Source organism: Tripterygium wilfordii, chromosome 3 (genome assembly GCF_013401445.1).
Source record: "Tripterygium wilfordii isolate XIE 37 chromosome 3, ASM1340144v1, whole genome shotgun sequence".
In the NCBI taxonomy this organism is placed as follows: Eukaryota; Viridiplantae; Streptophyta; class Magnoliopsida; order Celastrales; family Celastraceae; genus Tripterygium; species Tripterygium wilfordii.
The window spans coordinates 10,861,123-10,886,386 of record NC_052234.1 but is presented as its reverse complement, the minus strand read 5'-3'; the positions used below and the strand labels follow the sequence as shown (position 1 = coordinate 10,886,386).

Below are 25,264 nucleotides of genomic sequence, written 5' to 3'. Positions count from 1 at the left end.
AGAAAAGAGTAGCAAATACACTATAATTGGCAAGAGGCTGCTCCAAAACCTCGCGGCCATCCGTTTAGTTTCATCAAGGTCGGCTGATATAACCATCTCAGAGAAGTGGTGTTCCCAACAAGATGTGTCCAAGATATCACCGGAATCAGCACCTGGCGTGAATAAGCTGCAGTTGGACAAATTTCCAGGGAAAAGAAAAGTATATATATGCAGCAAAGCAGACTTGCAAAAGGATGTGTCAATCAAAATTCCCTGGTAATTTTCAAATATAAATCAGATTCATTGATTCCTCCCGACTACAATCTTTCTTTCTTCAATGACTACAATGTCTATCGGCCTTCTTAACTGACCTGAGCTCCTCCTACTTAACAGACTATTCGGATATGGTTCGTTCCTCTCCAACTAACTCAGAGAGATGCATTGACCTGATTTCTCTGGAAGTGATTATGATCCATATTTTTTTACCTCTGAGCTCCTTAGAAAAGGCTAGCCAAATATTTTATTTGTATCCGACTGGGGATAAATTTGTAGATGCATTTACGTAATGTAAAAACTACATGGAATCAGAGTCCCAATAGTAAGGTAATGCTTTCTAAACCTAAGAAACACAAAACAAGATTAATCAATTGTAATGTCTTACCAGAAGCCTTTCATCTAGCACCTTGTAATATTGCTGAGCCCTCAAGGTGTCCAAACCGGACCAGACTAGTATAATCCTTTGTCTGATTGGGTACACCTGCAAGGATCACAACTTGAGCAGTATTTGTTAGCAAGAAAACACGCAATACTCGTTCAATTTGCACCTGATAAGATAGCACGGCTCACTAAACAACTGAAAGATGGATATATCACAAGAAAGGTGGCAGGATTCAAACCTATGGCAGGTCAGGGGAAAATTCCGCCAATAGAAATAATAGGATATCAGATTTAGAAAGAATGAAATTTTATAACCAGAGAAGAATCAATCATATATTATAACAAATGTTCAGTGGATTGATGCCATAACCTAGAACAAGTAAAATCCAAACGGAAAGCAAGTGCCAAAGTAAGTAAATGGTGCCCTATGGATCTGTACTCTTAGATCTATCATCTTTTTGCTGGCCAGAATGGCTCTCAGGTTCATTGAAGGGGTTTTCAACAGCTGGCCATTTCTCAATGGCAGCACCTCCAGCTGCTTGTATAGGACCTAAATTCCAGATATCTGTTAGCTCGCTTGTCAGCCCCAACTCAGGCGTATCGTAGCTGACTAGATTACTCCATAACTCGGTACTAGAGCTAGACATACCAGCACTGGTGTGAAAACCCATGCTCCATACATCCTCTTGTTTAATGATGCTTTCAGTTCCAGGAGATGAGAACTCAGGAAAATACTCGGGACTAAACTCTTGTTCAGTGCTCATCACATTCTTCCCTTTAAAATGTGGATCTTCAGTTCCAAAACTTGACGTGCCTTCTTTAAAGGGTTCTGGGGTTCTCATAAATCCCTTTGGTACCTGCAACTCCCCTGGCATGGCTAGTTCATCTGATTCAACATTCTCAATTTGATATGGAATGCTTTCTACACCAGAACCCATCCTGTCTGTACCTTGTAAGTAAAATTCAGATGACTCTTTGACAGCAAATGGATTGAAACCGGGAAGCATAGGAGACATGGGAAGGTTTTGCCCCTCAGGTCTGTACTTCACAATCTGCCCTTCCAAGAATGCATCTGATTGGCCTGGTTCATGTTGCTGGTGTTTAACAAACTGCCTCCTCATCCTAGGAGAACCGAGACTTTCTGGTTCTCCCTTTTGACGAAGGCGGGCTAAGAAAGCTGGGTTCTGAAACAGCTTCGCCAAGAATGAAAGCATCTGCTTCTGTCTCTGCTCTGCTGCCAGAAGCCTCTTATTCACTGCTTCCACATGTTGGACTGTCCCTTGGTTTTGCTGTTGCAGTTCTTTAACCTCCTGCATCATCATACTCCTCTCCTTTCTCAGTCTCTCTACATCCCCTTCCAATCTGAACTTCTCTGCCTCTGAAGACTTCCCAAGATAGCTCCCCACCTGCTGGGACTGAGGTGACTTGCGCCTTTGCATGTTCTTCAGTAGATGCCGCTTGCCACGTTGAAATGCTTCATTGGCAAACTCCCATCTATCAGTGTCAGTCTTGCGGAACCCCTAATTACAGCAGCCAAAATAACTCAGAATGAGTGCTGAAGAAATAAATCGTCCAATAACAAAAGAAAAAAGTTGACCATTAGTGCAATAAATGAGATCGTCACACAAGGCAAAGTTGAAGCCCAATTTTTATGCGCAGGAGGAGCAATCCACCACCTAGATAATCTGTATATCACATAGCTGGCTTTTGAAATCACGAAGAGAAAAGCTCAGATAGCACGTAAAATTATATAAAGCAGCTAAATAATTTTATGTTGTACTGGAACCTGAAATTCTACCTGCTGGAAATGCATCTCCCAACTGCACTACATAACCAGAGTGGAGAATGTTCTTTCGTTGACCACATGAAGAACCGAAAACATGTTCTTAAATATCAGCAGGCGAACGAAGAAGCTTCTCTGTCTCTCTTAGAGAGAACATTATAAGATTACAATAAAATTCAGACATGCTTAACTCAAATACCATTGTGCCCCCAACATGAACATTCTAGAGATCAATCCAGTACAAAAATGAACTCATTACATTCAACAACAGATAATCAGAACATAAGAGTTAGATCAACATAAACAGCAACAGCAGCCAGTTATATTTATTACCTGTAAATCAAATCCAAAATGACATAAAAATCTGATGGCACTTCCAATCAAGGTGATTTTTAATACAAAAGTCTCGTACAATAGATTAGCAATTACCGGTTACATCAAGAATATCTTTACATATTCCATTTACATGCCCATGTTCTCAAAATTTACATCATCTACGGTTACAGGATCAATAAATCAATTACATGCCAACCTCCAATAAACAAAAAGCAAAACAACAACAACAAAAATATTACAAAAATAAGAACAAACAGTATCTACATACAGATGACACAGCAACCAGATACAGGCGCTGTGTGGGTTAATGCAATACCCACATAAGTATTAAGCTGGCGCACAAAACTGGAAAAATTGTTGTGCTTGAAATTCCTTGGCAGTACAAGCCTCGCGAACTCCACAGGGTCCCAAACAATGAAGCTCTCCCCAGTAGATCCCCAGGAGATTATCGGGTCCAAGGATCGATCCTCCACCAAATCGAACGTCTTAGACAGGAAAGGCGGTATCGGGTTCCCCTGCAAGCATTCCATCGGCTGAGGCACCCCAATGTTCTCTTCTGCGCCACTGATAGTTGCCGGAACCCGCTCGCCGCCCGATGGGCTCGTATCGAACGCCTTGAATTCCATCAATGTAGAGTCAATAAGTAGAGAATCCATTAAGGGCGGTGAAGAAAACGGTGCCGTCACTGATTGGGTCGAAGGACAATCAACGATGTCAGTGTCCGGTTTAGGAGGAGATTTAGGGAACTCTTCGTCTCCAGGATTCATTCCGGTCAGAAATGTTTCAACAATTGAAATAGGGTTTTGGGTTTTGTAAGGCAACTAAAGAGTAAGAAAGTATCCGGGAGCAAAGGGTATTGGAGTTTATATAAGCAGTTCTGGTAGTTTCGCCGACCAAATGTATGAAAAAAGTTCTGGAGACAGAGAGGCGGTGGGTCATGTCTTCGTCTTCTACGGCCACGGCAACAACGAGTCGTGGTTCGAGCCATTCGATTCGAGTCAGAAGTTTCAACGAGGACTCGCTGCTATTTAGGATGTTTCCTGGTAATCGAATGACTGCGTTTGCTTTGTGGTTCTCGTTAACGAGGAGGCGGGTGGGACCGGATTTCGCGCCAGATATTTTGTCCGTTGGATTCTGTTTCTGGATCTTTGAGTTTGAATTACTGTTGTGAGCCTCTCAATGGTCATAATACTTGGTGGTTAAGCAAAGTCATTGTCCAATAAGAAGGCTCGATTTGAATAGCATATTTTGATTCCGTTTCCAGATAATCACTCCCCCCACCCATTTCGCAATCGACACGTGGCAATCTTAGCAGATGTCGGTGAATTTTATTGCAACTAGCGTAAAAATATTCTGCTCCTCCTAACCTCGGCCGCTCATATACTTCTACTTCGTTGGATTATATTTGATTAATATCAACACTTGTTTGAGCTGGTAAATATCATATCAACATGTGCTTGCCTGACATACGAATAATTTGTAGGTTATTGTGCGGGTCTATGAGTTTACTCCGCACACACCCAAAATATGATGATTATAGATTCTCATATTACCTTAAAAAATATATAAACTGAGAATATATATCATTTCAAATTCGTAAACAAAGGGTAAAAAGAAAAGGTAAAAATTGCTCCATACCCATCTTTCCAATCTAAAATTTTGAATACATGCAGAAGATTAGGATCGTGTTTTGAATTGGGTTGGGTTTGATGGGTTTACGTTATCCATTCTCGTTCTCCATTAAAATTTAAAAAAAGTCATATTTTGATTGGATAAAATAATGAGCATGTTCAATAATCTGTAAATCACGCATGCCAAATAAACAAAAAAAAATGTACGGGTTCAATAGAGATCGAACCTATGTTAAGGAATTGATTTTTTTTTTCAAAATTCATTTTTATTTGGTAATTAAGAGAACAATATATGTTTCTCAGAAAACTTCCCTCAGATATGCTGCAATTGATATATGTCGTTATTGCTGTAACTTAACATGGATTAGGTATGCTGCTATCTTTTAGGCCGTTGGATGTTCGGTGCGTGTCTTAGATCCTCAAAATTGATCCTTTGGATGTATTAATTCAAATTTCTTTCTAAATACTGGATTCGATTGGACAAATATTTATTAATTTGAATTTATTTTTTCACTTATTCTCAATGCAAGTCACTTTGCAATGGTGGATTGGGTTTTGGCCCAGTGGGCCTGCTCAATTTAAGGTCTTCAAGTCTTCGAGACTTGAGACTTGACAAAACTTCCATCGCAAATCGAAAAGATTCGGTCACTCTCGTAAATCTCTTGCTCTGACCTTCCACAAAATCGGAGCTATTGATCCTGCAATTGCTCGTCGATCTCAGTGATGGAGTTTTGGGGTAATTCCCTCTCTCTTTCCCTTTATCTTCTTGACCGGCCGGATATTTTGTATTTTGAGTTGTGCGTTTTCATTCATTTTTTCGTGATGCGTAAGCGTTTGCAGTTACGTTTTATGCTGTTTTACTTGTTTGGTTGCCAAGAAGATGTATTGATTGAAATCGTGAATTGCGAGTTCTTCGTCTTCTGTTTTCTGCACGGTCTTTTCTCGGCGACTAAAAAGTTAGGGCTTCGTGTTCTCGCTGCAGTGCCTTGTCTTGATGCGTTTTTGTATTTCTAATTTTATGTTATGTTTCTTTATTTATGTCTTGCTTGGATTTATTTCTTTTTGCTACTATGTATTGACTGAGATTGGCTTCTTTTTCCATTGTTATTTATTTCATGAGCTATAAATTTCATATTGCGCATTCTGATTTTCTGATTCTGTTAGACTGCTTGGAAATGAAAACGGAAAATGATATTCAACTTCTGTTTCGTGCGCTTTCTCTAGTTTGTTTTATTTATTTTGAATAGTTGATTTTACGCACTTGTATCAGAAATTAAGAGTGAATGCCCAGGAGCATTTATAGTTTGCCTATATGTGGTTTGTAGTGTCCTTATCAGATGTGATTATGCAGGTGTTGAGGTCAAAAGTGGAGTGCCTCTCGAGGTTGAACCTGGTGATGAAATGATTTTACATCTTTCACAGGTCGGTCTTGATTGTTTGGGGTCTTTTTTTTACTCATATGCTCCTTGTTGCATTAATTATCTTAGTGCGCACTATTCAAATTCACCATGTGCAGGCATGTCTTCCCGAGGTGAAAAAGGATAAGGAAAATGAGTCTGTTTGCTTGCATCTGAAGATTGGAAATCAGAACCTTGTTCTTGGAACACTGTCACCTGAGAAATTCCCGCAGTTATCTTTTGATCTCGCGTTTGAGAAGAAGTTTGAGCTGTCTCATAACTGGAAAAATGGAAGTGTCTACTTCACTGGATATAAAGTTTCCCAGCCTGAATATCCTTTCTCTGTTCTTCTCCCTACCCCCTTTTCTCAATTGAATTTTGGTTCAGTATTGTAAATGTGTGAGTATTCCTTGACCTCTTTTTGTCTTGGGATATGAACTCATGGTAGATCTGGTGAGTTGATCCATTATATATCTTCATTTATATGTAATTTTGCCTGAAGTCTTATTTTTTTGTATTGTCTAAATTGCAGAGTCTGATTATGATAGTGAAGAGGAACTTCTCCTTCCTGTTGACAATGGTAAAGGTGAAGCCATCTTATATTTGTCTTATTGCTGTGCATCAGCTTAGATTTCTGTCCACTCTATTTAATAATTTTTCACCTCTCTTGTATGTATATTGAATTTTTAGGTATAGCTGGTTCCCAGGCCACCCAAAGCAAGCCTATTGTGGAAAAGGCAAATGCCAAGGAGCCCAATTCTAATGCAGCAGCTAAGCAGGTAAAAATTGTGGAACCAAGCAAGGGCATCAAGCCAATCCAGGACAAGGATGATAGTGATGATGAAGACGATGATAGTGAAGATGACGAGGGTGATAGTGAGGATGCCGAGGATTCGAGTGACGATCAGGGAGTTCAGGTATTGACATTTTTCCAAACATAAATTTTGATCAGAGAATTTAAACTAGTTTTAATACATACTTTGAGGCATGTGTTGGCAGTTTAATGTTGTTTACTTGTTATCTTCTGATTATATGTGTTTAGGGGCGATAGATTTCTTTTATAATGCCCGATTTGCATAGGTATTTACTTCTTTTCATTAGCTTTAGGTCCAAGCTTGCCAGTCGATGATTTTTGGGCCATCTACTTTGCCACCTCAATGGCAGCCCCATTTCAGTTGTCTGAACAATTCTCCATTCATCCACAATAATGCACTAATGTAGTGTTAGTGGACTGGGTGTTATACTATCCTAGTTTGGTTGCATTTATTTTCACCTCACAGGAAATTGCATTATCTTGTGTTCTTACTGGTTTTAATGTGCTGTCTGTAGTTTAGGAAGTGCACGTGGGTGTGGATTCCTTTTAAGGCCTGTTAAAGTAAGATGTGAAAAAGTTTGAAGGGCTGGTTAAACTTCATTGTACAAGTGAGATGTTTTTGGGAGTTTGCAGGCAATGGGAGATTTCGTGGGTCACTTTAGATAACATTTGTTGTATGGGTATTATGCTAAGTGTTTGTCATGCAATTGTGTGATGCTCCGAAGGAAATCATTTAATTTCTATGAATTGCATTTGGTTGTATATGTTTCAGCGTCTGCTTAATAACGAGGATGAAAGCAATGACAGTGATGAGGAAGATGAAAGTGAAGAAGAGGATGACAAGGATGTTCTTGGCACTTCAGAAGATGACGATGCAACACCAAAGAAAGTAGGGGTGCCCATATCTGAATGTGTCGTCACTAGCAACTTGTTTATGTCTCTGTTTGCTTTTTGTTGAAATTACGTATTGCACATTGCTTTTTACATATGAAGGCTGAACCAAGCAAGAAGAGACCTATTGAATCGGCTGCAAGAACCCCTATTCCTGACAAGAAGGCGAAGTTGAACACTCCCCAGAAGACTGGTGATATCTCTGTCTTGTTGATCTTTACTTGTCAATACTTGAATCTGTTTTTGGTTACTGTGCACTGGAACTTTCTCATTTCTTGCTGTCTTATTATGTCGAGAGTTGATTGTGAAAACTTTGCATTCCATGTTTGTGCATGTGATTTCTCTTTTGTAATTGCAACATGTTTTTACGTAAATTACATGTGGACCGCCACAAAGTTTATAATATATAATTGAAAGCATTGCTTACAGGGGATGATTTCCACAATTGGTTGTGCATGGTTATGAAAACATGCTTTGGTTTTTTATGAATTTATATTAGTGAGTCCATGCTTGTGGCTTAATGGTCTTGATGCTTTTGTTTTTGCTTAAATTGATATTTGTTTTCTTTAGATGGAAAGAAAGGGGTAGTCCGCACTGCAACTCCTCACCCTTCTAAGCAAGTTGCGAAAACACCTGTTGTCAGTGCCCAGAGTAAGCAGAAGAATCAAAAATCAGGAGCTTTCTCTTGCCAGTTCTGCAAGCGGTAATTATTTTCATGTGAAAGCTGTTGAAGTTGGTGATTATTATTGCATGGAATTGTGATGTCCTATGTTGTTCTTCTGGCAGGTCCTTTAACTCCGAAGGTGCTGTACAGTCTCATACAAAGGCTAAGCACAGTGCTACTTGAGGACTAGGCAGTCAAATTGCCTTATGCGGGGCTCTCTCTTAATGTTTCAAGAATGATTAGAAAAGATTATGTCTATAAATGGATAAGCAAAGTACTCTGGTTGCTTGTGACTTGTGAGTTGACTTTATCTCGTTAATGATTCGAGAATGATTAGAAAATATTGTAGGTCTGTAAATGGATAACCAAAGTACGCTGGTTGCTTGTGACTTGTGATTTTATTGGTCTTGTCTCATCGGTTTGGATTCAAGTGTTTTTCCTCCACTTGAAAGGTAAGTAGTTTTAAGTGTTTTTTTCCCTTGTGGGTTTTAAGGTTACGAGTTAAGAAGATATTCTCGGCATTGGTTAAAAGTATTGGTTTTGTCACAGTGGCAACTGTTTTGGGATAATATAGGTTATAAGCCTCCCCGACGACTGTTTTGGGATAATATAGGTTATAAGCCTCCCCGACGACTGTTTTGGGATAATAGGCTATAAGCCTTCACGACCTGTTAAAGGGCTTTGGTCGTGTGCATCTTGAATTATGATCCAGTTGAGCACTGAATGGAACTCTATGAAAAGATGATTTATTGCTTTCGATAATGAACCACCAATGAATCCAAATAAAGGTCGAATCGGCAAATAGCACATCAGCCTCAGGTGCCAAACTACAAGACATCCGCCACTAAAGCATTTAATGACATGAGATCCTTCAAGAACCATTAAATTGATTCAAGGCCTCCTTGTTGAGCATCAATCCCATCAAAACCTTTCAGGCTTTCGCCGAAAGTAGGCAATACAGAATCCAGATATCCAAAAACATAAACCAACCGCATCATCTCCTATCATACCAACAAAATTACATATGGCTCCAAACATACTAGACCCCAGAAGAAAAAGCTCACATTATCATCCATTCTAGAATTCTCACCTGCTTCCCGAGCAGTCATTTAAGGTTTGCTTCTTTCTCAAATCCTGCTACTTAAATTTTCTAACTCAGTAGCCATCTGTCTATTACCTATTGAGCACATCATGTTTAGTGATTTATTGGATTACAGATTGAAAATCAGTTCCAGATTTCCAGACAGCAATGGCAGGCTGCATACATATTTAAGTTACAAACTCACAGTAGCAAAGATAAAATCAACACATCCAAATCGAAAAGCATGAAGAGTGGGGTTCCTGAAAAAAAGAAGGGGGGGGGGGTGTGGAGGGGCAAAAAGTCTTTCAAATCTAATAGTCTATAACAAGAGTTAAATTGCTGCTGCTTTTCAGAACTTATCGCCGTTGTCGGAAAGATTTCGCCAAGTCGAGTATTCTTCGGCTAATTTTCCCTTCGGTACTTCCTCAACATTTCTACTACATTACATCAAAGTCCTGCAAACATGCTCAGCATATGACATCCAACCTGTATACAAATATCAAGGTGAGCAGACATAAAAGGTTGAGGCCCGATCCATGAAAGCAAGAAAGCCTGAACCTGCAAAACTCGTAAAGTCCGTAAGATCACAACTACCAAAGGAAATTGACAAAAAGAAAACAACAATCATGGGTTCCCTATAAGACTTCATCCTCATTGCCCTCCTCATCATTTAACTATTGAACACAGGAAAATATGCATTGATAAAGCCTCTTCTATCTCTACCAGGAGACTGAGAAGGTGCTCTATCTCAATGAAAATTCCTTAATATTTCATGCAAAAGCTAAGAAACAAGAATGCTAGTATCAAATTCACCATGGAAACAGTTTTTTTCTTAAATGGTAAAATTTTTATCAAAGCACCACCGAGGGGCAGAAACAAAATATACACATACGCTAAGCAAAGAGCCCCAAGAGGATTGTTACAAGAAAGGGAGCAAAAGCTAAAGCCAAAAACTATCAATGAAAAAGTCAAGCATCTCTACCAAATGAAATTCGCTAAAATTCCAATGACCCAGTGGAATTTCCTGAGAAAAAAAATAATTTCTGCGGAATTAAACATTTGTGAAAAGACTGGTAAAATAATGTAATTTGATGGTCGTAAAATCATATATTCAAGGGCCAAATGTAGTACAACACAGAGTACCAATTTGGGAATTCTCTTTCCTTGGCTTCAATAGTCATTCCATTGTGACATCAGGAGAAGTATGCAGATTAGGTAAGCATTTTCAAGAAGTGGAACACTATCAACACCTTATACATTTTTCAGAAAACGATAGATATCACCTACCAACTACCATGATGTAATTTCTAAAGGAGGACAACGAGGAAAAATCCTAAATGCTTTCCCCCTTAATTGAGGAGAGGTAAGAGAAATAAGAGGCATAAAACAGAATTTTACTATCAATAACACATGAAAGTGGACCTGTACTCCACCTGCACAGTGGAAATCCCCAGTAAGCTATGCATTCTAAATGGGCTTTTTTCTTCAAATTTAAAATGTGGTATTATCTTTAATTCAGATTCAAGAAAAAACAAATTCCAGTATCAATTCAATAAAAGAAAACAGGAACAAACCAGAGAATTCTGATCATGCCAGCAGATGTACCACAACACCGCTATTGCTGCGAAGGATTATCAACAAAACCCCCATTCATTGCAAATTTGCCGCCATTCTTATCATCATCATTGTAACTATTATCAATTTTATCAGCAGATTCTGGTTGCTCCCTTTCCCTGTTCCATTGCTCAATCCTGGCCCTTCTTTCCTCACTGTTCTCCCTAACTGGACTTCTATTCCTCCTTGCCCCAGGGCTTCTGCTTCGTCTACCCCTATGTCCAGGACTTCGGCTTCTTGGCCTCCTACCTCTCTCATGGTACCTATTCTCTCTCTCATCATCTCTTCGACCATATCCCCGGCCACCACGGCCACGATCCCCATAACCACGGTGCCTATGTGGACTATTGCTTCTACTACGAGACCTGCTGTGTCTTCGCCTGTTTCTCCCAAATAACCGTGTCCTCAGTTCCCTAAAAGCCAGGAAAAAAAAACTGCTTAAGCCACCAAGTGAAAAGAATTTATTCAGATATAACATAGGGTGTTGAGAATAATCAGCTCACCTACTAATCTTCTTCAGATGCATGAAGTTGCAGTAGCCACCACGATTGCATACGTTCTCCTCGTATTGTCTGCACGTAGCTTCACGAAAATCCGTAACTGGAGAGAAGTCCACAATGATTGGACGCCCTACCCCATTTAATGGGGGACAAAAATGTCAGTGTAAACAGAATAGCATGACCAATGCTACTACTACAACTGCTACCATTTGGAAGCATGATGAAAAAAGATTGCGGCTAATAAAATCATGCAAGATCATTATCAACTGTCATTACGGAAGCCTCACACAATGGCCAGCCAACAAAGTATAAGATTATCACTTCAAATTGATAATCAGAGCTGTCAAAGAAAGAATATGTATTCTTCCATGGCATGGCTACCTCAATGAACTGCACTGAACAACTAGTACCATTTTCCAAGATGATACAGTCACAATATCCTAATTTAGTAGCCATGATGAACATCTCAACAGAAGGAAACAATTTTAACGCAAGAATTTTGCCCACACTGCACAGGCATTAAAATCTAGTACAAAATGGAAGCCAGGAGAATTACAACCCATGTTTGTGACTGATGACAAAAGGGAGTTGAAAATCCAAATAGGGAAACAGTGAGCAAGATCGCTAGTGATCTGTACTAGAAGTCATCAATGTCAAGCATCAGCGAAGATTTCTTTCATTAAGATTCAAAAATCAAAAAGAAAAGAACATAGTGTTGTATCTTGAGTTTCTACATCCTCTTCATACTTAAAATTTTCGATAAAACTAGTCACCAATGAAATCATGGAAGTTGCAGCAACAGCACATAAAGTTTAGAACAAAAAAAGCAAAAACGGAAGGAACACAAATAAATAATATCAAAAACCAAACAATTACCTGCATAGAACCTTCCACTCAAATTTTGAAGAGCGTTTGCAGCATGGTCTTCCTCCCGAAACTGGACATAAACATTCCCAACCTTCTCACGCAGAAACATAAACATCACAATTAGTGAGAGAAAAACTATAAATTAGGTCTAAAATTTATTAACAAATTTTAGCAGGCGAAGAAAATACCATGTGGTCAGCCAAATTATCACAGATGTTCAAGCTCTCAATGTCACCATACTTGCTCAGCTCCTCAAATAAATCCTCATAGAAATCCTGTACCCAAATAATTAGAAAGAGTTGACAAATAGTTTAACAAAATCATTAAAAAAAGAAAAGAAAAAAGAGAACAAACATATGTATGAGCTAAGATCGTGGGCTAGCGTTAGGGCTTGGACCTCGTAGTGATCCTGGATCTTGCGGGGATCGAGGTTGCTCTGTGCCTGGGGATCGATTGTGCCAGAGGCGAGCATGTCGGGACGCTGATACATGTTGGAAAGCAGAAGGGTGGGGCTGATGGTAGGTTTCGTGTGAAGCCTTGAGCAGCGGTCGCCATGCCTGCAGGCCCCGATCTTGAAGTAGAAAGGGCAGTTCACTCTGTCCTTCTCTGTACCGAATATAGATGCCAAGTGTTCCGCCATGGCGCCTCTCTTGCCTTCGCCGACTAGAACAATCTATCTAGGGTTTTGAAATAATTTATAAAGCCGAATCGAAGTCGACGACCAATATAGTTTGATGAGGCTGTATTTATATTAACAATAATTTATAAGCCGAATCGAATTGGATGACCAATCGAAGGGTGAAGACTTCAGAATTTAGATCTTCTGTACTACCTGCTAATCAGATTTTGGGCTAATCGGATTTGATTTGGCCTCGGCCCGAATTCACGAAAAATAAAAGAAGTCTTTTTTTTTGAAATGGGAAACCAACCCTGGTCATTAAGGGTCGGTTTGTCTTTTAATGAAATTATCAAGGGTTCCATGATTTTTAAAAAAACTCATTAGAATATAATTTCATGTAAAATGAAGTTTTTATACGATGAATGTCGTATAATATTACAACACCTCTAATTCGTTTTAATTTTATACTAAACCTATAGGATAAGAGATAATATGACAAATGACAAAAACACCCTCTTAAAAATTAAAAAAAAAAAAAAAAAAACTAATCACTTATCACTTTATACATTGCATATACTTCTTAAAAAAAATTAGCCATACTTATCAAAAAAATCTAATGATTTTTTTATCTTTAATTTTCATAAAAATAAAAAATAATAATTGTTTTAGTTGAGAATAATTTAGCCATATTACCGCATATCTTACTATCATTTTGTCTACCAATGAATCAAACATTGTATTACATAACAATTATATTATACAAGCCTAATATCATATTTTTTTCCAAACACTATATATAATTAAATTAAATTAAAATCCACTTATCCAATAATTAACTTATATATTGAATAACAAATAACAAAATACTATCATATACAGAGTTCTAAATAAAACCAAAGATGACACACACCATTTCTATCACTTCAACTAATGACTAATGACTTAAGTGTAAAAAAAAAATCAATATTATAATTAGGGCAATGCCATTGTTAGGTGCATAATATTTGTGGTGATGATCAATTCTGTTCTCAACTTCAAATTATGCAAACCATGTTCATACTACTCTGTCACAAATGAGTCCAGTTAAATCGAGTAATCGACTACCACTATCGCGGCATCATCGTTGCAACCTCTCTACTGCCTCGTCCTAAACAGAGTAAGCCCAACATAAGGCAACTTCTAAGAAAATGTTATCGGAAAGTCTGGTAACTATGCTATTTTAACTGAGAACAAAATTTATTATGAAAAGTTATATATTGGGTAAGAACCCAATTTACATAAGAGCTTTATTTCACAGAGGCAAAGTATGGATCCCAAATCAGAAGAGACACTATCATCCAACTATCAAAGTTCTAGTAGGGTTCAACAGGCTTGCGGAAGCTTGATCCAGCATAAACTGCTTCTGCGCCAAGCTCTTCCTCAATTCGAAGGAGCTACATGCAAGAAAGTATGGCAATTTAGATAAATCACGCCCAAGAAGTCTTTTAAACACAACTAAAAGGATTGCTGGTAACTACTGTAGTTCATTAGAATATTAGATCCTTATTCACTTTAGAAAGGGATTACAGCTACAGCAGAAAGGTATGATGATAACCTGGTTATATTTTGCAAGACGCCCTGACCTGCATGGTGCTCCAGTTTTAATTTGGCCCTGGTGAAAAGAAAGAAACAAATGTACATATGTGAGCAGGATTAAATAATAGATATAAATGGCTTAACAATTTACTAAGGTACAGTCCATATTCCAGAGCATCAAATACCGTGGCCAAACCCACTGAGAGATCAGCAATGAAAGTATCCTCAGTCTCACCGCTGCAACCATAAAACACAAAATTAGTTATAAATTAGTGACTATAACTTTACAATACAGTGACAAATATATTATTTTCACTACTGTCTAATGCTCTTGGAAATCAACTTTCAAACCCGCGATGACTGGCCATGACAACCCACCCAGCTCTCTTGGACATTTTTACGGCCTCAATACTCTCAGCTACTGATCCAATTTGATTAACCTGTTCATGACAGGCCAGTAAGTTGCAAATTGTCAACGAAATAAACATAATTATAAAGGTTTAAAGAACCCATGGAAGAAAAATAACTCCACAGAACCTTGAGGAGAAGCGCATTGCAAGTTTTCTCTTTGATGGCCTTCTCAACCCTCTGAACAAAAATAGGGTACATAGAGATATGTCAATATCAATTACTGGCTCTCTCTTTTATCACTTAGAAATATATAAAGGTAACTATTCAAATTGAAAACTGAGAATATGTACATTAAAAACTATATACACACACATATATAACAATGCATGCTAACCTTGGGGTTGGTGACTAAAAGATCATCTCCCACAATTTGTACTTTTTCACCAATTTCAGCAGTTAGCTTGGCATAGTGCTCCCAATCATCTTGGTCGAAAGGATCTTCAATAGAAACAATAGGGTACTCAGAGACGAAAGACTTGTACAAATCCTTGAGAGCATCTCCGGATATCTTTTGTGAACCATCATTGTTCTGCTCCACAAAAAAAAACACAAAAATTATAAGTAAAAACAGGGGGAGGTGGGGTATTTGATGAATATAGAACCTCAGATATTGTCCCTAATCTCTCCTTATTTTTCTACTCTTTCTAGAAGCTTCACCAAAATCTAAATTAACATGACCTGAGTGCCAGTTTCAGTTAATTTCACAAGTTTTCATTCTATCCTTTCACAACTTTTGTCAACAACTTTAAAAGAGATAGCAGACTTTCAATACAACAAACACATGCATTGAAACCCAGCTCCAGCCTTATTGTACTCTTTATTATAAGATGGCTTTCAAACAAAATCAGAAAACTGCAATTCATCAAAGTTACCATTTCCTGGATAACTCACCTCTTCCTTGAAGTTCAGGTCGTATGTTTTATCTGATCCATAAAATTCAGATGCAGCAACATCCATTCCGATAACCACCTAACAAAATGGAGCAATTATCAGTCTCTGGTGCCCATTCTGGTGAATACTATCAAAACACAAACCTTCATAAGAATACAAAGGGAACACCCACTTGGTTTGTGTAACCCGCTTTAGCAATAGCTGTCTTGAGCAATTCAAGTCCTTCCTTGTTCTCCTGGAATTGCACAAAAATGACATCATGAATATGTTAGTCACAACTGACAAGAACTAGAAAAATCCATACATTATTTCAAGATGATTGAATTCAAACTATCGGTGGAAATAAAGCAAAAGGTGCCAGGTGGTTGATAAAGGTAAGGCCAACCTGAATGTTAGGAGCAAAGCCACCTTCATCACCGACATTTGTTGCATCTTGACCATACTTCTTTTTAATAACAGCCTGTAATATAAGAGACAAGGAAGTCGAGATTACATAAAATCCATATAAAACAATTAATTAACATTCATATTACCAAGTAGATAATGCACATAATATTCCATATGAAGGCTGAAATTAGTCCCCACAATAACTTATAAAGGCGAATTATAAGTCCTCCAGTAACAAAGCTGATACATAAATTCCAAATGAAAACATTTATTTTGCCGTGAATGTCACCAGTATAGTATGATTTGTTAAATTACCAAATATTTTACGACCATTAGCCATCAACTTACAAAAAATAACAGTTGTAAACTCACTTTCAAATGGTGGTATACTTCTACACCCATCTTCACGGCCTCTTTGAAAGAGGAAGCTCCTACAGGAAGAATCATGAACTCCTGCATGCATAACTGAATCAGAACCTCAATAGAGAGAAACATTCTTTAAAATAGACACAGAAAAAATTGGGAGGCATGCCTGCATGGCAAGTTTGTTTCCTGCATGGGATCCACCATTGATGACATTAAAGGCAGGAACTGGTAAAACCAACTTCTTGTTTCCAGCAAGGTTAGCAATGTGCTGCATCAAGAAGATTGAGATATGATCAGACCTCCTAAGAAACTAAAAAAAACTAATTAAGAAAGGCATAAACTATCCATCTCTTCATTAGGGCCTAAACAGATGCCATATATCAATTGGTGCCCGATATGATGGCCTGTGGGGGTAGAAGTACAAATTAAGATGCCAAGTAAACGTGGTAAATCAACTAACAAACTAGTAATGACATCTGTCACTGTAAAGACCAACAAATACACAAATGGAGAAGAACACGAAAGAACAAAAAAACATAATTGCAACATGCATGCATCAATTATTATAACACACCTTGTACAGAGGAACTTTCTTGAGATGAGCCCCAGCTTTGCAGACAGCAAGAGATACAGCCAGAATAGCATTCGCTCCGAGCTGGGAAAAAACCATTTGATGCTCCAGTTAACACGAATCATAGTTAATTAATGAAAGTGAAAGGGGTCAATTAAGGCACCTTTTGTTTGCACCAACCCCACTCATTCACGGTTCCATCAAGTTGTTGAACCATGAAATTGTCTATAGCAACCTGCTCTGTTGGATCCTGCAGAAAGAGAAACAAAAAGTCAAAAACTGTTGTTAAGATGCAGGGAACAATATCAATAATTCAAAACATCATTTCTACTATATCGATTTATGAAGTCCAGTGAATTCATGGATCAATTAAGTACTATTAGCTATGATTAGCATTCAGGAAGCATGGACGTCTACGTCTACTGGAGAATAAAACCTTGTCATTATAAGAACAATCTTTTGGATGGACGTACGACCTACCTTGCCAATCAATGCAGGGCCAATAATGTTGTTGACATTTCCAACAGCCTACATACACATGTAACGAGAAACGGGCATTATGACTTATGAGCATGGCCAGATCGAAACAAGGTAAAATCATCAAATTTTTTATAGCTGGGATGAAAGGGAAACAAAACCTACCTTTGATACACCTTTGCCAAGGTAGTCCGAGCCTCCATCCCTGAGCTCAAGGGCCTCATAGATGCCTTATAGAGCAAGAAAATAGTTAAATACAAATGAAACTTCAACTATAAATCCGTTTGCTAGCAAAATAAAACAAGAATAACGTCTGGTATACAATTTTACTGGTCATCATATCAACATATGTGTAACTTAAGTTATTTCGCAGCAAACATGTCATCTGGAACAGTTATTTTCAACGATATAATCAAAATAAAAAAAAAAAATAGTATTCAAAGCGTGATTTAAGAACATACCAGTGGATGCACCACTTGGAACTGCAGCTCTAGCAACATAACCATCTGATACTGTCACTTCAACCTATAATAAAGTAATAAACAACATTTATTGACATAAATCAACACTGGAGAACTCAACATACCATCTGGTCTAAATACTTGTGCAGAAGAATACATGTTAAAGAGTACCCACGCGAAACGACATTACATAAGTTAAAATTTGATTTATCGTAGATGATCATTATCAGTGGTTAGTAATTAAGAAAGTTAACACTGTCTACCTTCATTGCTCGACAATTGATAACTCTCCGAGCTTGATTAAGCTTGGCGAGCTATCAATCTGAAAGAAAAAAAAAAAACAGAGCAAAGGCAACCAGAACCTATAAATCTCAAAACTCTAACAGGCAAATATATTAATGATCATAATGGAATTTCAAGCCAGAAGTAGAAAGCGACATCTCCGCTGATACTACACACAGAGAGTGACCTTGAAAGTATCGAGAGATTAGAATCAGAGAGAAATCAGTCTAGATTCAAACCTCGACGGTTGGATTTCCACGGCTGTCGAAGATCTGTCTTCCTTTGATGGCGACGATGGTTGCCATAGCTAGGTGAAAGGCTTCGATCTGGATTTGGAGAAGAGGAAATTGAGGTTTATGAGAAACTGAGAATGAGATTAGTCGCAGGGCCTATCAAAATCTCTCTGACTCTCACTCCCTCCATAGTTGAATCTCGTTATCTTCACTATCCTCCCAATGGCTGCCTCTGCATCCATCTCGGTCTCAAGACTCATCTCCACCACCGCCGCCACCCCTAGTCCTATTTCCTCCTCCAGGTCCGCGCCCTCTCTCCTCCCCTACCATAAACCACTCTCGTCAAAACCCTCCTCCTCCTTTAAACCACTTCCCCATCCAAAACCCATCAAATTCTCCACCAAAACTACCTCCACTATCTCCATTGACGAAAAACTCCCCGACGCCACTCTCTCCTACTTCGATTCCGCTGGAGAGCTACAGACCACCACAATCTCGTCGCTTACCCAAGGCAAGAAGGCCATTCTCTTTGCAGTCCCGGGAGCTTTCACCCCGACCTGCGTCCAGAAGCATCTTCCGAGATTCGTGGAGAAATCCGCGGAGCTCAAGTCCAAAGGAGTGGACACCATTGCATGTATATCTGTCAATGACGCTTTCGTCATGAAAGCCTGGAAGGAGAACCTTGGAATCATCAATGACGAGGTGCTTTTGTTGTCTGATGGGAATGAGGATTTCACCAAGGCTATTGGATTTGAGCGATAAGCATATTGGGCTGGGTGTAAGGTCCCGGAGATATGCACTCTTAGCAGAAGATGGCGTCGTTAAGGTGCTGAATTTGGAGGAGGGAGGTGCTTTCACTTTCAGTAGCGCCGAGGATATGCTCAATGTGCTGTGATTCTGGTGAGGTTTAACTGGCATTTTGTTGTTTAGATTTTTCTTTCCCATGTCGTTGATAAAATGGATGGAAGCCGAGTTGTAGGATGGATTTTGTTGTTAACTTGCATTTTGTTGTTTGGGTATTAGAAATTCCGGTTACAATTCTATTGCTTGGATGATATTGGAATACCATTCAAATATTACTAACTATTTTCATGAATCAAGATGCCTTGGAGGTGCTGATTGGGAACCTTGGATAACCAAATACTAATGAATTCAAAAAGCTGATGTGCGGGGATTCATTATAATTTGTTGAATCTTTGTGGAAGAAAGGCTGGCAAGGAGATTTATGTAGATGAAAAAATGGGGGCAATGGGGATAAGTAGAGAATAGAAGAAATAGGTGATAGCGTCCCAAGTAATTGACTAATAGATTGTGCTGACATCTTAATACATGTTTTGTCCGGCCATCTATTCTGGCCTGAGAAACTTTTCCCACACACATACCCCCCCCCCCCCCCCCCCCCCCCCCCCCCCCCCCCCCCCCCCCCCCCCCCCCCCCCCGCGGAATTTACGATGATCGCGGGTGGAGAAGATTAGAAAAAAAAAACCCGCCAACATGGTGCTGGAATTGGGAAGAGAGTTATCGTGTAAGTGATCACATCCCCACTGGATCTTTTTGCCATTGATCAAACGGCTGTGAACTATAATGCCAGCCCTGCACCCCGACCCAGTATTAGGGTGCATAAGTTTTCAACACTGTGCTTATGAGAGAGATACTGGAGGCATGTGGAGTATGAAACTTACAGTTGCACCAAATTTCTGGTTTATTTCACTCAAACGAATTCAGCCGCATCAAAACACAATAAGGGAGAGAGCACAAGCTACAAAATCTCAAAAATCCAATAAATCTTAAAAAGTCTCTCTCAACTAGTTGGGGTCTTCATCCCATAAACTTCTTTATATTCTCTTTGTAATGAATTGCTTGTAAGTTTGTCAAATGATTTGAATATTCACAAAAATAACTACAAATTTCGAGTTATCCCCTTTTTTGGTGTCTTTTTACAGGCTTAAGCTGCTGAAGAAGAGGCACATGACCCTGCAGGCAAAGTGACGAATTACCAACCAATACTCCAAATTGCTAAGAGTTGGGGACGATGGTGCCAACACATCCAAATCCCATGATGAAGAAGGCAAAGGCTTGTAGATAAAGGTAAAAGTAATAATGGTTTTTCCCGAAGACAACATCATAGCAGCTGATACAGAAGAGGTAAGCTCCAACTCCGAGCTCCAACATATGCAGCCTGCCATTGTTCAAACAAGCAATAAAAAATTTAGATCAGAAGTCAAAGGTTTCATAGTTGTTCTAGATGTATACTTTACCTTTCTCCAAATCTGTAGCGAGGTTTCTTGGGTGCTTTTGTGGCTGCCTTGGACTTGAGAGCATCTCCTAGTTTTTCAGTGACAATCCACTCATTCACTCTAGCTGCCTCTAGCAACCCAACTAGAGTTGCCTTACTCCGGTGCAGAGACATTACATTCTCAAAAAGTATCCAGAAAACTAGCAGATGTAATGACCTGCGATGTAAATTCAGTCAGAAAAATCGTTGGAATCAAAGGAAGCTAATTATTACTTTTCAGAGAAGTAGACCTTGGAGTACCAACTGCGTTGAGGATGGTAATGATGGAAGGAATGTAAACAGCTCCCCACTTTGGAACCTCCACTTCTGGCACTAAAACAGTTGCCGGTAACACAATGCAGTAGAAAAAGAATGTAACAAGGTGGGCTACGATCTTCCTAACGAAGAAGAAGCTGTAAATGACGTGAACCTTCTTCCACCAAGTCACTTTCTGCAGTCATGAATCAACCAGAATCAAGTTTGCATTTTGTTTCCTCTTAATTATTTTGATTAAGGCTCTCGCAATAGGATTACCTTGTTTAGTACAATCTCCATAACCATTTTCCTGAAGAGATTAGCAGGACCACAAGACCATCTGTGCTGCTGATATCGGTACGCCTTGAATGTACTTGGCAGCTCATTTTTCACCTGTAGTAGATAATACCAGTACATGTAGAACATGTTAGAATGACTGGAACTAGAAAATTAGGCAATTAGTGGATAATAATATTACCTTGAGAGTGGCAATGTAGAGAAATTTCCAGCCTTTGAGACTGGCTCGGACCGCAAGATCCATATCCTCCACAGTGGTCCGGTCCTTCCATCCTCCAGCCTCATTAAGTGCAGATATCCTCCATACACCGGCTGTCCCTGCAGTTATCAATTACATTGTAATCCTGGATTTAGTATTGTACATTGTAATATTAAGCAAGGTGGTTCGGTTCTACTACCATTGAAACCGAAGAAGGCATAGGTAGAGGATCCTACTTCTTGCTCCACTGTAAAATGGTAATCAAGTGACATCTCTTGCATTCTTGTCATCAAGCACTCATCAGAATTCACTACAAAACACACACACACGCACACAAAAAAAATAATTTTGAGACAAGCATGCCACGTCACTAGCTTAGTTGACACACAAAATAAATTATACGTTACGGGTTAAAGTGAGATGTGAGGTGTTGAGGGAAACTGGTATAAATTTATGATCCCTTGATATATTAAAATTCATTTTTATTTATGTTATTAGCTTTGTAATTTGTTACCCAGACCAACCCACACTGGGGGAATATTACATTACATTAATTTAGGCAAACAACGTGGTTTGTTTTGGTTTGGCCAGTAAGACTTGTCCATAGACATGTAAAAATGAAAAGAAAATACCAGACTTGTCCATAGAAGATAAGTCACGTGCACGTGGCAATAAATAGAGCGGCAACCGTGGCACGGAACGTGATATCATAGAGCATCGGGTAGGACACACCACTTCTCCACCGACAGGGGTTTTTTTTTTCGGCCGGACAATTACGTTTTGTTGTTTTTTTGTCATTGAAAAATAATCTCAAAGGAAAAAAAAAATCAAATCAAGCAGCCAAAATTAAGGTAGGGAAAAAAAAACGTGAATAAGGGAGAGAAAATACCGAATTTCCAGCGAGCCTGAACCAGACCCAATTGAGGGTTGTGAACAAGGAAGGGAATGGTGAGCCAAAGAAAATCAGGCTCAGGTTGGAAATCAGCGTCAAAAATGGCTACAAAATCGCAGTTTTTAACGTAGCTGCGCTTCATCCCTTCCTTCAGAGCCCCTGCTTTGTAACCATTCCTGTTATCCCTCACTTCATACTTTATGTTAATTCCTTTGCTTCCCCATCTTTGACACTCCATCTCCACAAGATCCTATATTACATTAAAAAAAATATATTAAGAAAATTTGCTTGAAATATTAATTAATAGAGTCAAATGAGGTGCCTTGATAGTTGGGTCTGTTGAGTCATCGAGGACTTGAATTATGATTCTGTCAGAAGGCCAGGAAAGACCACATGCAGCTCCAATTGAGAGCTGATAAACCTGTACCCAACAACACAAAAACACCAGTAAAAACCTCAAGATTCAATGCCAAACACAGTCAAAACTAAAAACCAGAATGCTAGAGCGTGGATAGGGAGAGGTAAGAGACCTCTCGTTCATTGTACATTGGGATTTGAACCAGAACCATCGGATAAGCAGAGTTACCGATCTCAATGTCGTCTTTTATGGGCTCCCACTTGTAACGCTTCTCTGTTTTTCGGCCGAAAATCTTGATCAATACAATGACTATGCCCATATAAACTCTCTCAATGAAGAGCATCAAAGACATTGCCAGACATATTACAACTGCAAACCTCAGAAGAGGCACAATCAATGGGGCTTTGATTTGACCCCAGATTATTGATAATTGCAATGAGAAGCCATCTGTGGCTCCCTGAAATGTTTCGGGAAGAAGAGTTGTTGAAGATAGCCTCTCCATTTATGGGTTCTTCTTCAATGCGCCAGAAACAGAGCAAGAAAAGCAGAGGAGACTAGGAGAGGCAGCAGTTACGGTTTTGTAAAAAACCCACTAGATCTGCATCGATTTAAAAGAGGTTCCTCGACAAAAAAAACAGAGAATATTTTCCTTCTGTTTCTGAGTGCTTTGCGGGTTTTGCTTCTGGTGTACGCAAAACAATGGAGAGGCAGAGCTGCAATGTCAGAACCAGAGGTCCCAAACTGGACAAAATTTCAGAGACCCAATACACAAAAAGGTAGAACAAGAAGCCTATTAGAGAACTCTCAATCTAAAAACTCATATACATTCCACAAACACAAAGCTTTGATCCCTAAAAGGCTAAAATGCTTCTGTTTTTCTCTTTTTTGTAACAGAAATTCTTTACAAAAAAAAAAGAGAAAGAAAAAGAAAATGAGGAAACTTCCTGCTTCTATAATCAAAGGCACATAGAAGCAGAAAAACACATCGTGCAAGTGTTGAAAAGGAAAAATAGAAGTGAGTGCAACGGAGAACACAAACAAATGAGAGAGTAATGCCTTGTCTGACCTCTATTTTTTCTGTGCGCTCTATATTTTCTTTAAAAAGGTGCATATTATAATTAATATTTTGATGCCACATCACCCCAACTGTTCCAACCACAATTCTAGCTGCGGCTCATATAGCAGAAGCAAGCATAAAGGTCAAAAAAATATATATTAAAAAAAAGAGTCGATTCCTGCAACAAGCAAGTCATGTTTTTATGCATAAAATTCGATTTGTGGACTCCGTAATTTATTTAAAATTATAGAGTTTATAATTTAAATTCAATGATTTAGGAGATGTGTGAATGTGTCACATCATTTTTAAAAATTTTATGACTTTTTCTCCATTATTAAATTTGAATTGTAAACTCTACCGAATTGCGGAGCCACAAATCTAAAAAAATCAGGGATATTGGGGAATTTTCACAAGTAGGAGATGAGGGGTTGAGGGCATTGGATACCCATTCACTGATTCACTCAAAAAAATGTTTTATGGTAATAGGAGGAAAGGGAAACGTCGTCGTATTAGAGTTTATAGTCATATACGGTCCAACAAAAATAGGAGAGGTAATAATTTTTTCCTGGGATTAGTTGGCATTAACTAACTTGATAGTTTGTGCCAGTCACAATTACTAATTGTCGTTATGTTTGGACATAACAGAAGGGGGAGAAGGACAAAGAAGCACAAGTATAATAAAATGTGTGTGTATGTGTGTTTATATATATATATATACACACACACTGACTACAAGTGTTATTGGCACATGCAGCACGTAGAATTCTCTCATGAAACACATCAACTATTTTCAGATCCACATGGCACATGTACAGTCTCATGGCATATTTTGTAGGTTTATATACATCACATTGTAGTTCCCATCCCTAACAGTTTACACCGAATAACATTTTCTTATTGACTTCATATCCTTTACCCACATATTCTAAATCAATGGTGAAAACATACATACGTACCTTAAGTGCACATAAGAGAATTCATATATATATATATATCTCGTCAAATACTTTCTTAGAGTATAAAGTGTTGTGACAAAATTGGCCAGTAATATTTGGTATACTTTTTGATGAATGATTTAACAAGGGGATATGCATTTGGAGGTAGCTAGAATATTCTTATATTTCTTAATCCTTACCTAATACAAATCAATGTCAAATCACCTATTCATCGGCAACATCATGGTTTTATTTATTTTCATATTAATTTTTCAAATTGTGAATCATCTCCAGTAAAACATTAGTATTTAGATCGATTAATAAGATTATATTAATTTTTTTTTTTTCGCTTTTTAATGATCAGGTTTCAAGAAATTCCATCCACCTATACAAAATTATTAGTTTTTGGATTATATTTTGGCTGGTTCTACAGAAGATTACATCCGGCACATATAACCAAATATTATATATATTTTTTTAACAAGTTATTGGTGGACTGGAGTCCAAGT

The 25,264-nt window shown here is 38.5% G+C and overlaps 4 protein-coding genes and 2 pseudogenes across 15 annotated transcripts; 2 read left to right on the top strand and 4 right to left on the bottom strand.

Annotated features, from left to right (window-relative positions):
• Positions 1-926: 926 nt before the first annotated feature.
• On the bottom strand, positions 927-3,858 carry LOC119995093 (heat stress transcription factor A-3-like). 2 transcript variants are annotated; one of them, XM_038841471.1, is made up of 4 exons: positions 3,076-3,195; positions 2,435-2,642; positions 2,234-2,321; positions 927-2,156 (listed from the first exon to the last, which is right to left on the bottom strand). In XM_038841471.1, exons 2-4 carry the CDS (start codon positions 2,500-2,502, stop codon positions 1,062-1,064), a joined length of 1,251 nt encoding a protein of 416 aa, XP_038697399.1. In that variant the 5' UTR covers positions 2,503-2,642; positions 3,076-3,195; the 3' UTR covers positions 927-1,061. The 2 variants fall into 2 exon arrangements, with proteins under 2 accessions (XP_038697399.1, XP_038697398.1); XM_038841470.1 differs by lacking the exons at positions 2,234-2,321; positions 2,435-2,642 and having other exon boundaries at positions 3,076-3,858.
• A 1,111-nt stretch (positions 3,859-4,969) lies between these two features.
• On the top strand, positions 4,970-8,596 carry LOC119984203 (histone deacetylase HDT1-like). Of its 8 annotated transcripts, none has more exons than XM_038828095.1 (10): positions 4,970-5,122; positions 5,738-5,808; positions 5,903-6,114; positions 6,223-6,227; positions 6,316-6,363; positions 6,480-6,700; positions 7,370-7,486; positions 7,591-7,681; positions 8,059-8,191; positions 8,275-8,596. In XM_038828095.1, the coding sequence occupies exons 1-10, from the start codon at positions 5,110-5,112 to the stop codon at positions 8,333-8,335; spliced, it is 972 nt and encodes a 323-aa protein (XP_038684023.1). In that variant the 5' UTR covers positions 4,970-5,109; the 3' UTR covers positions 8,336-8,596. The 8 variants fall into 8 exon arrangements, with proteins under 8 accessions (XP_038684023.1, XP_038684015.1, XP_038684007.1 ...); XM_038828087.1 differs by having other exon boundaries at positions 6,474-6,700; XM_038828079.1 differs by having other exon boundaries at positions 6,316-6,369.
• A 729-nt stretch (positions 8,597-9,325) lies between these two features.
• Positions 9,326-13,039, bottom strand: LOC119993351 (splicing factor U2af small subunit B-like). 4 transcript variants are annotated; one of them, XM_038840479.1, is made up of 6 exons: positions 12,612-13,039; positions 12,403-12,489; positions 12,224-12,305; positions 11,351-11,477; positions 10,808-11,260; positions 9,326-10,666 (listed from the first exon to the last, which is right to left on the bottom strand). In XM_038840479.1, exons 1-5 carry the CDS (start codon positions 12,852-12,854, stop codon positions 10,849-10,851), a joined length of 951 nt encoding a protein of 316 aa, XP_038696407.1. In that variant the 5' UTR covers positions 12,855-13,039; the 3' UTR covers positions 9,326-10,666; positions 10,808-10,848. The 4 variants fall into 4 exon arrangements, with proteins under 4 accessions (XP_038696407.1, XP_038696415.1, XP_038696398.1 ...); XM_038840487.1 differs by having other exon boundaries at positions 9,326-9,791; XM_038840470.1 differs by having other exon boundaries at positions 9,326-9,719; positions 12,612-13,030.
• Positions 13,040-13,782: 743 nt separating this feature from the next.
• Positions 13,783-18,646, bottom strand: LOC119984186 (enolase 1-like). Its single transcript, XM_038828019.1, has 17 exons — positions 18,494-18,646; positions 17,973-18,036; positions 17,677-17,741; positions 17,515-17,562; positions 17,198-17,284; positions 17,038-17,118; positions 16,630-16,731; positions 16,470-16,550; positions 16,096-16,170; positions 15,883-15,945; positions 15,711-15,788; positions 15,154-15,348; positions 14,946-14,996; positions 14,760-14,848; positions 14,594-14,645; positions 14,428-14,484; positions 13,783-14,266 (listed from the first exon to the last, which is right to left on the bottom strand). Exons 1-17 carry the CDS (start codon positions 18,557-18,559, stop codon positions 14,186-14,188), a joined length of 1,335 nt encoding a protein of 444 aa, XP_038683947.1. The 5' UTR covers positions 18,560-18,646; the 3' UTR covers positions 13,783-14,185.
• Positions 18,626-20,568, top strand: LOC119984195 (annotated as a pseudogene).
• On the bottom strand, positions 20,469-23,632 carry LOC119984179 (annotated as a pseudogene).
• Positions 23,633-25,264: the final 1,632 nt, after the last annotated feature.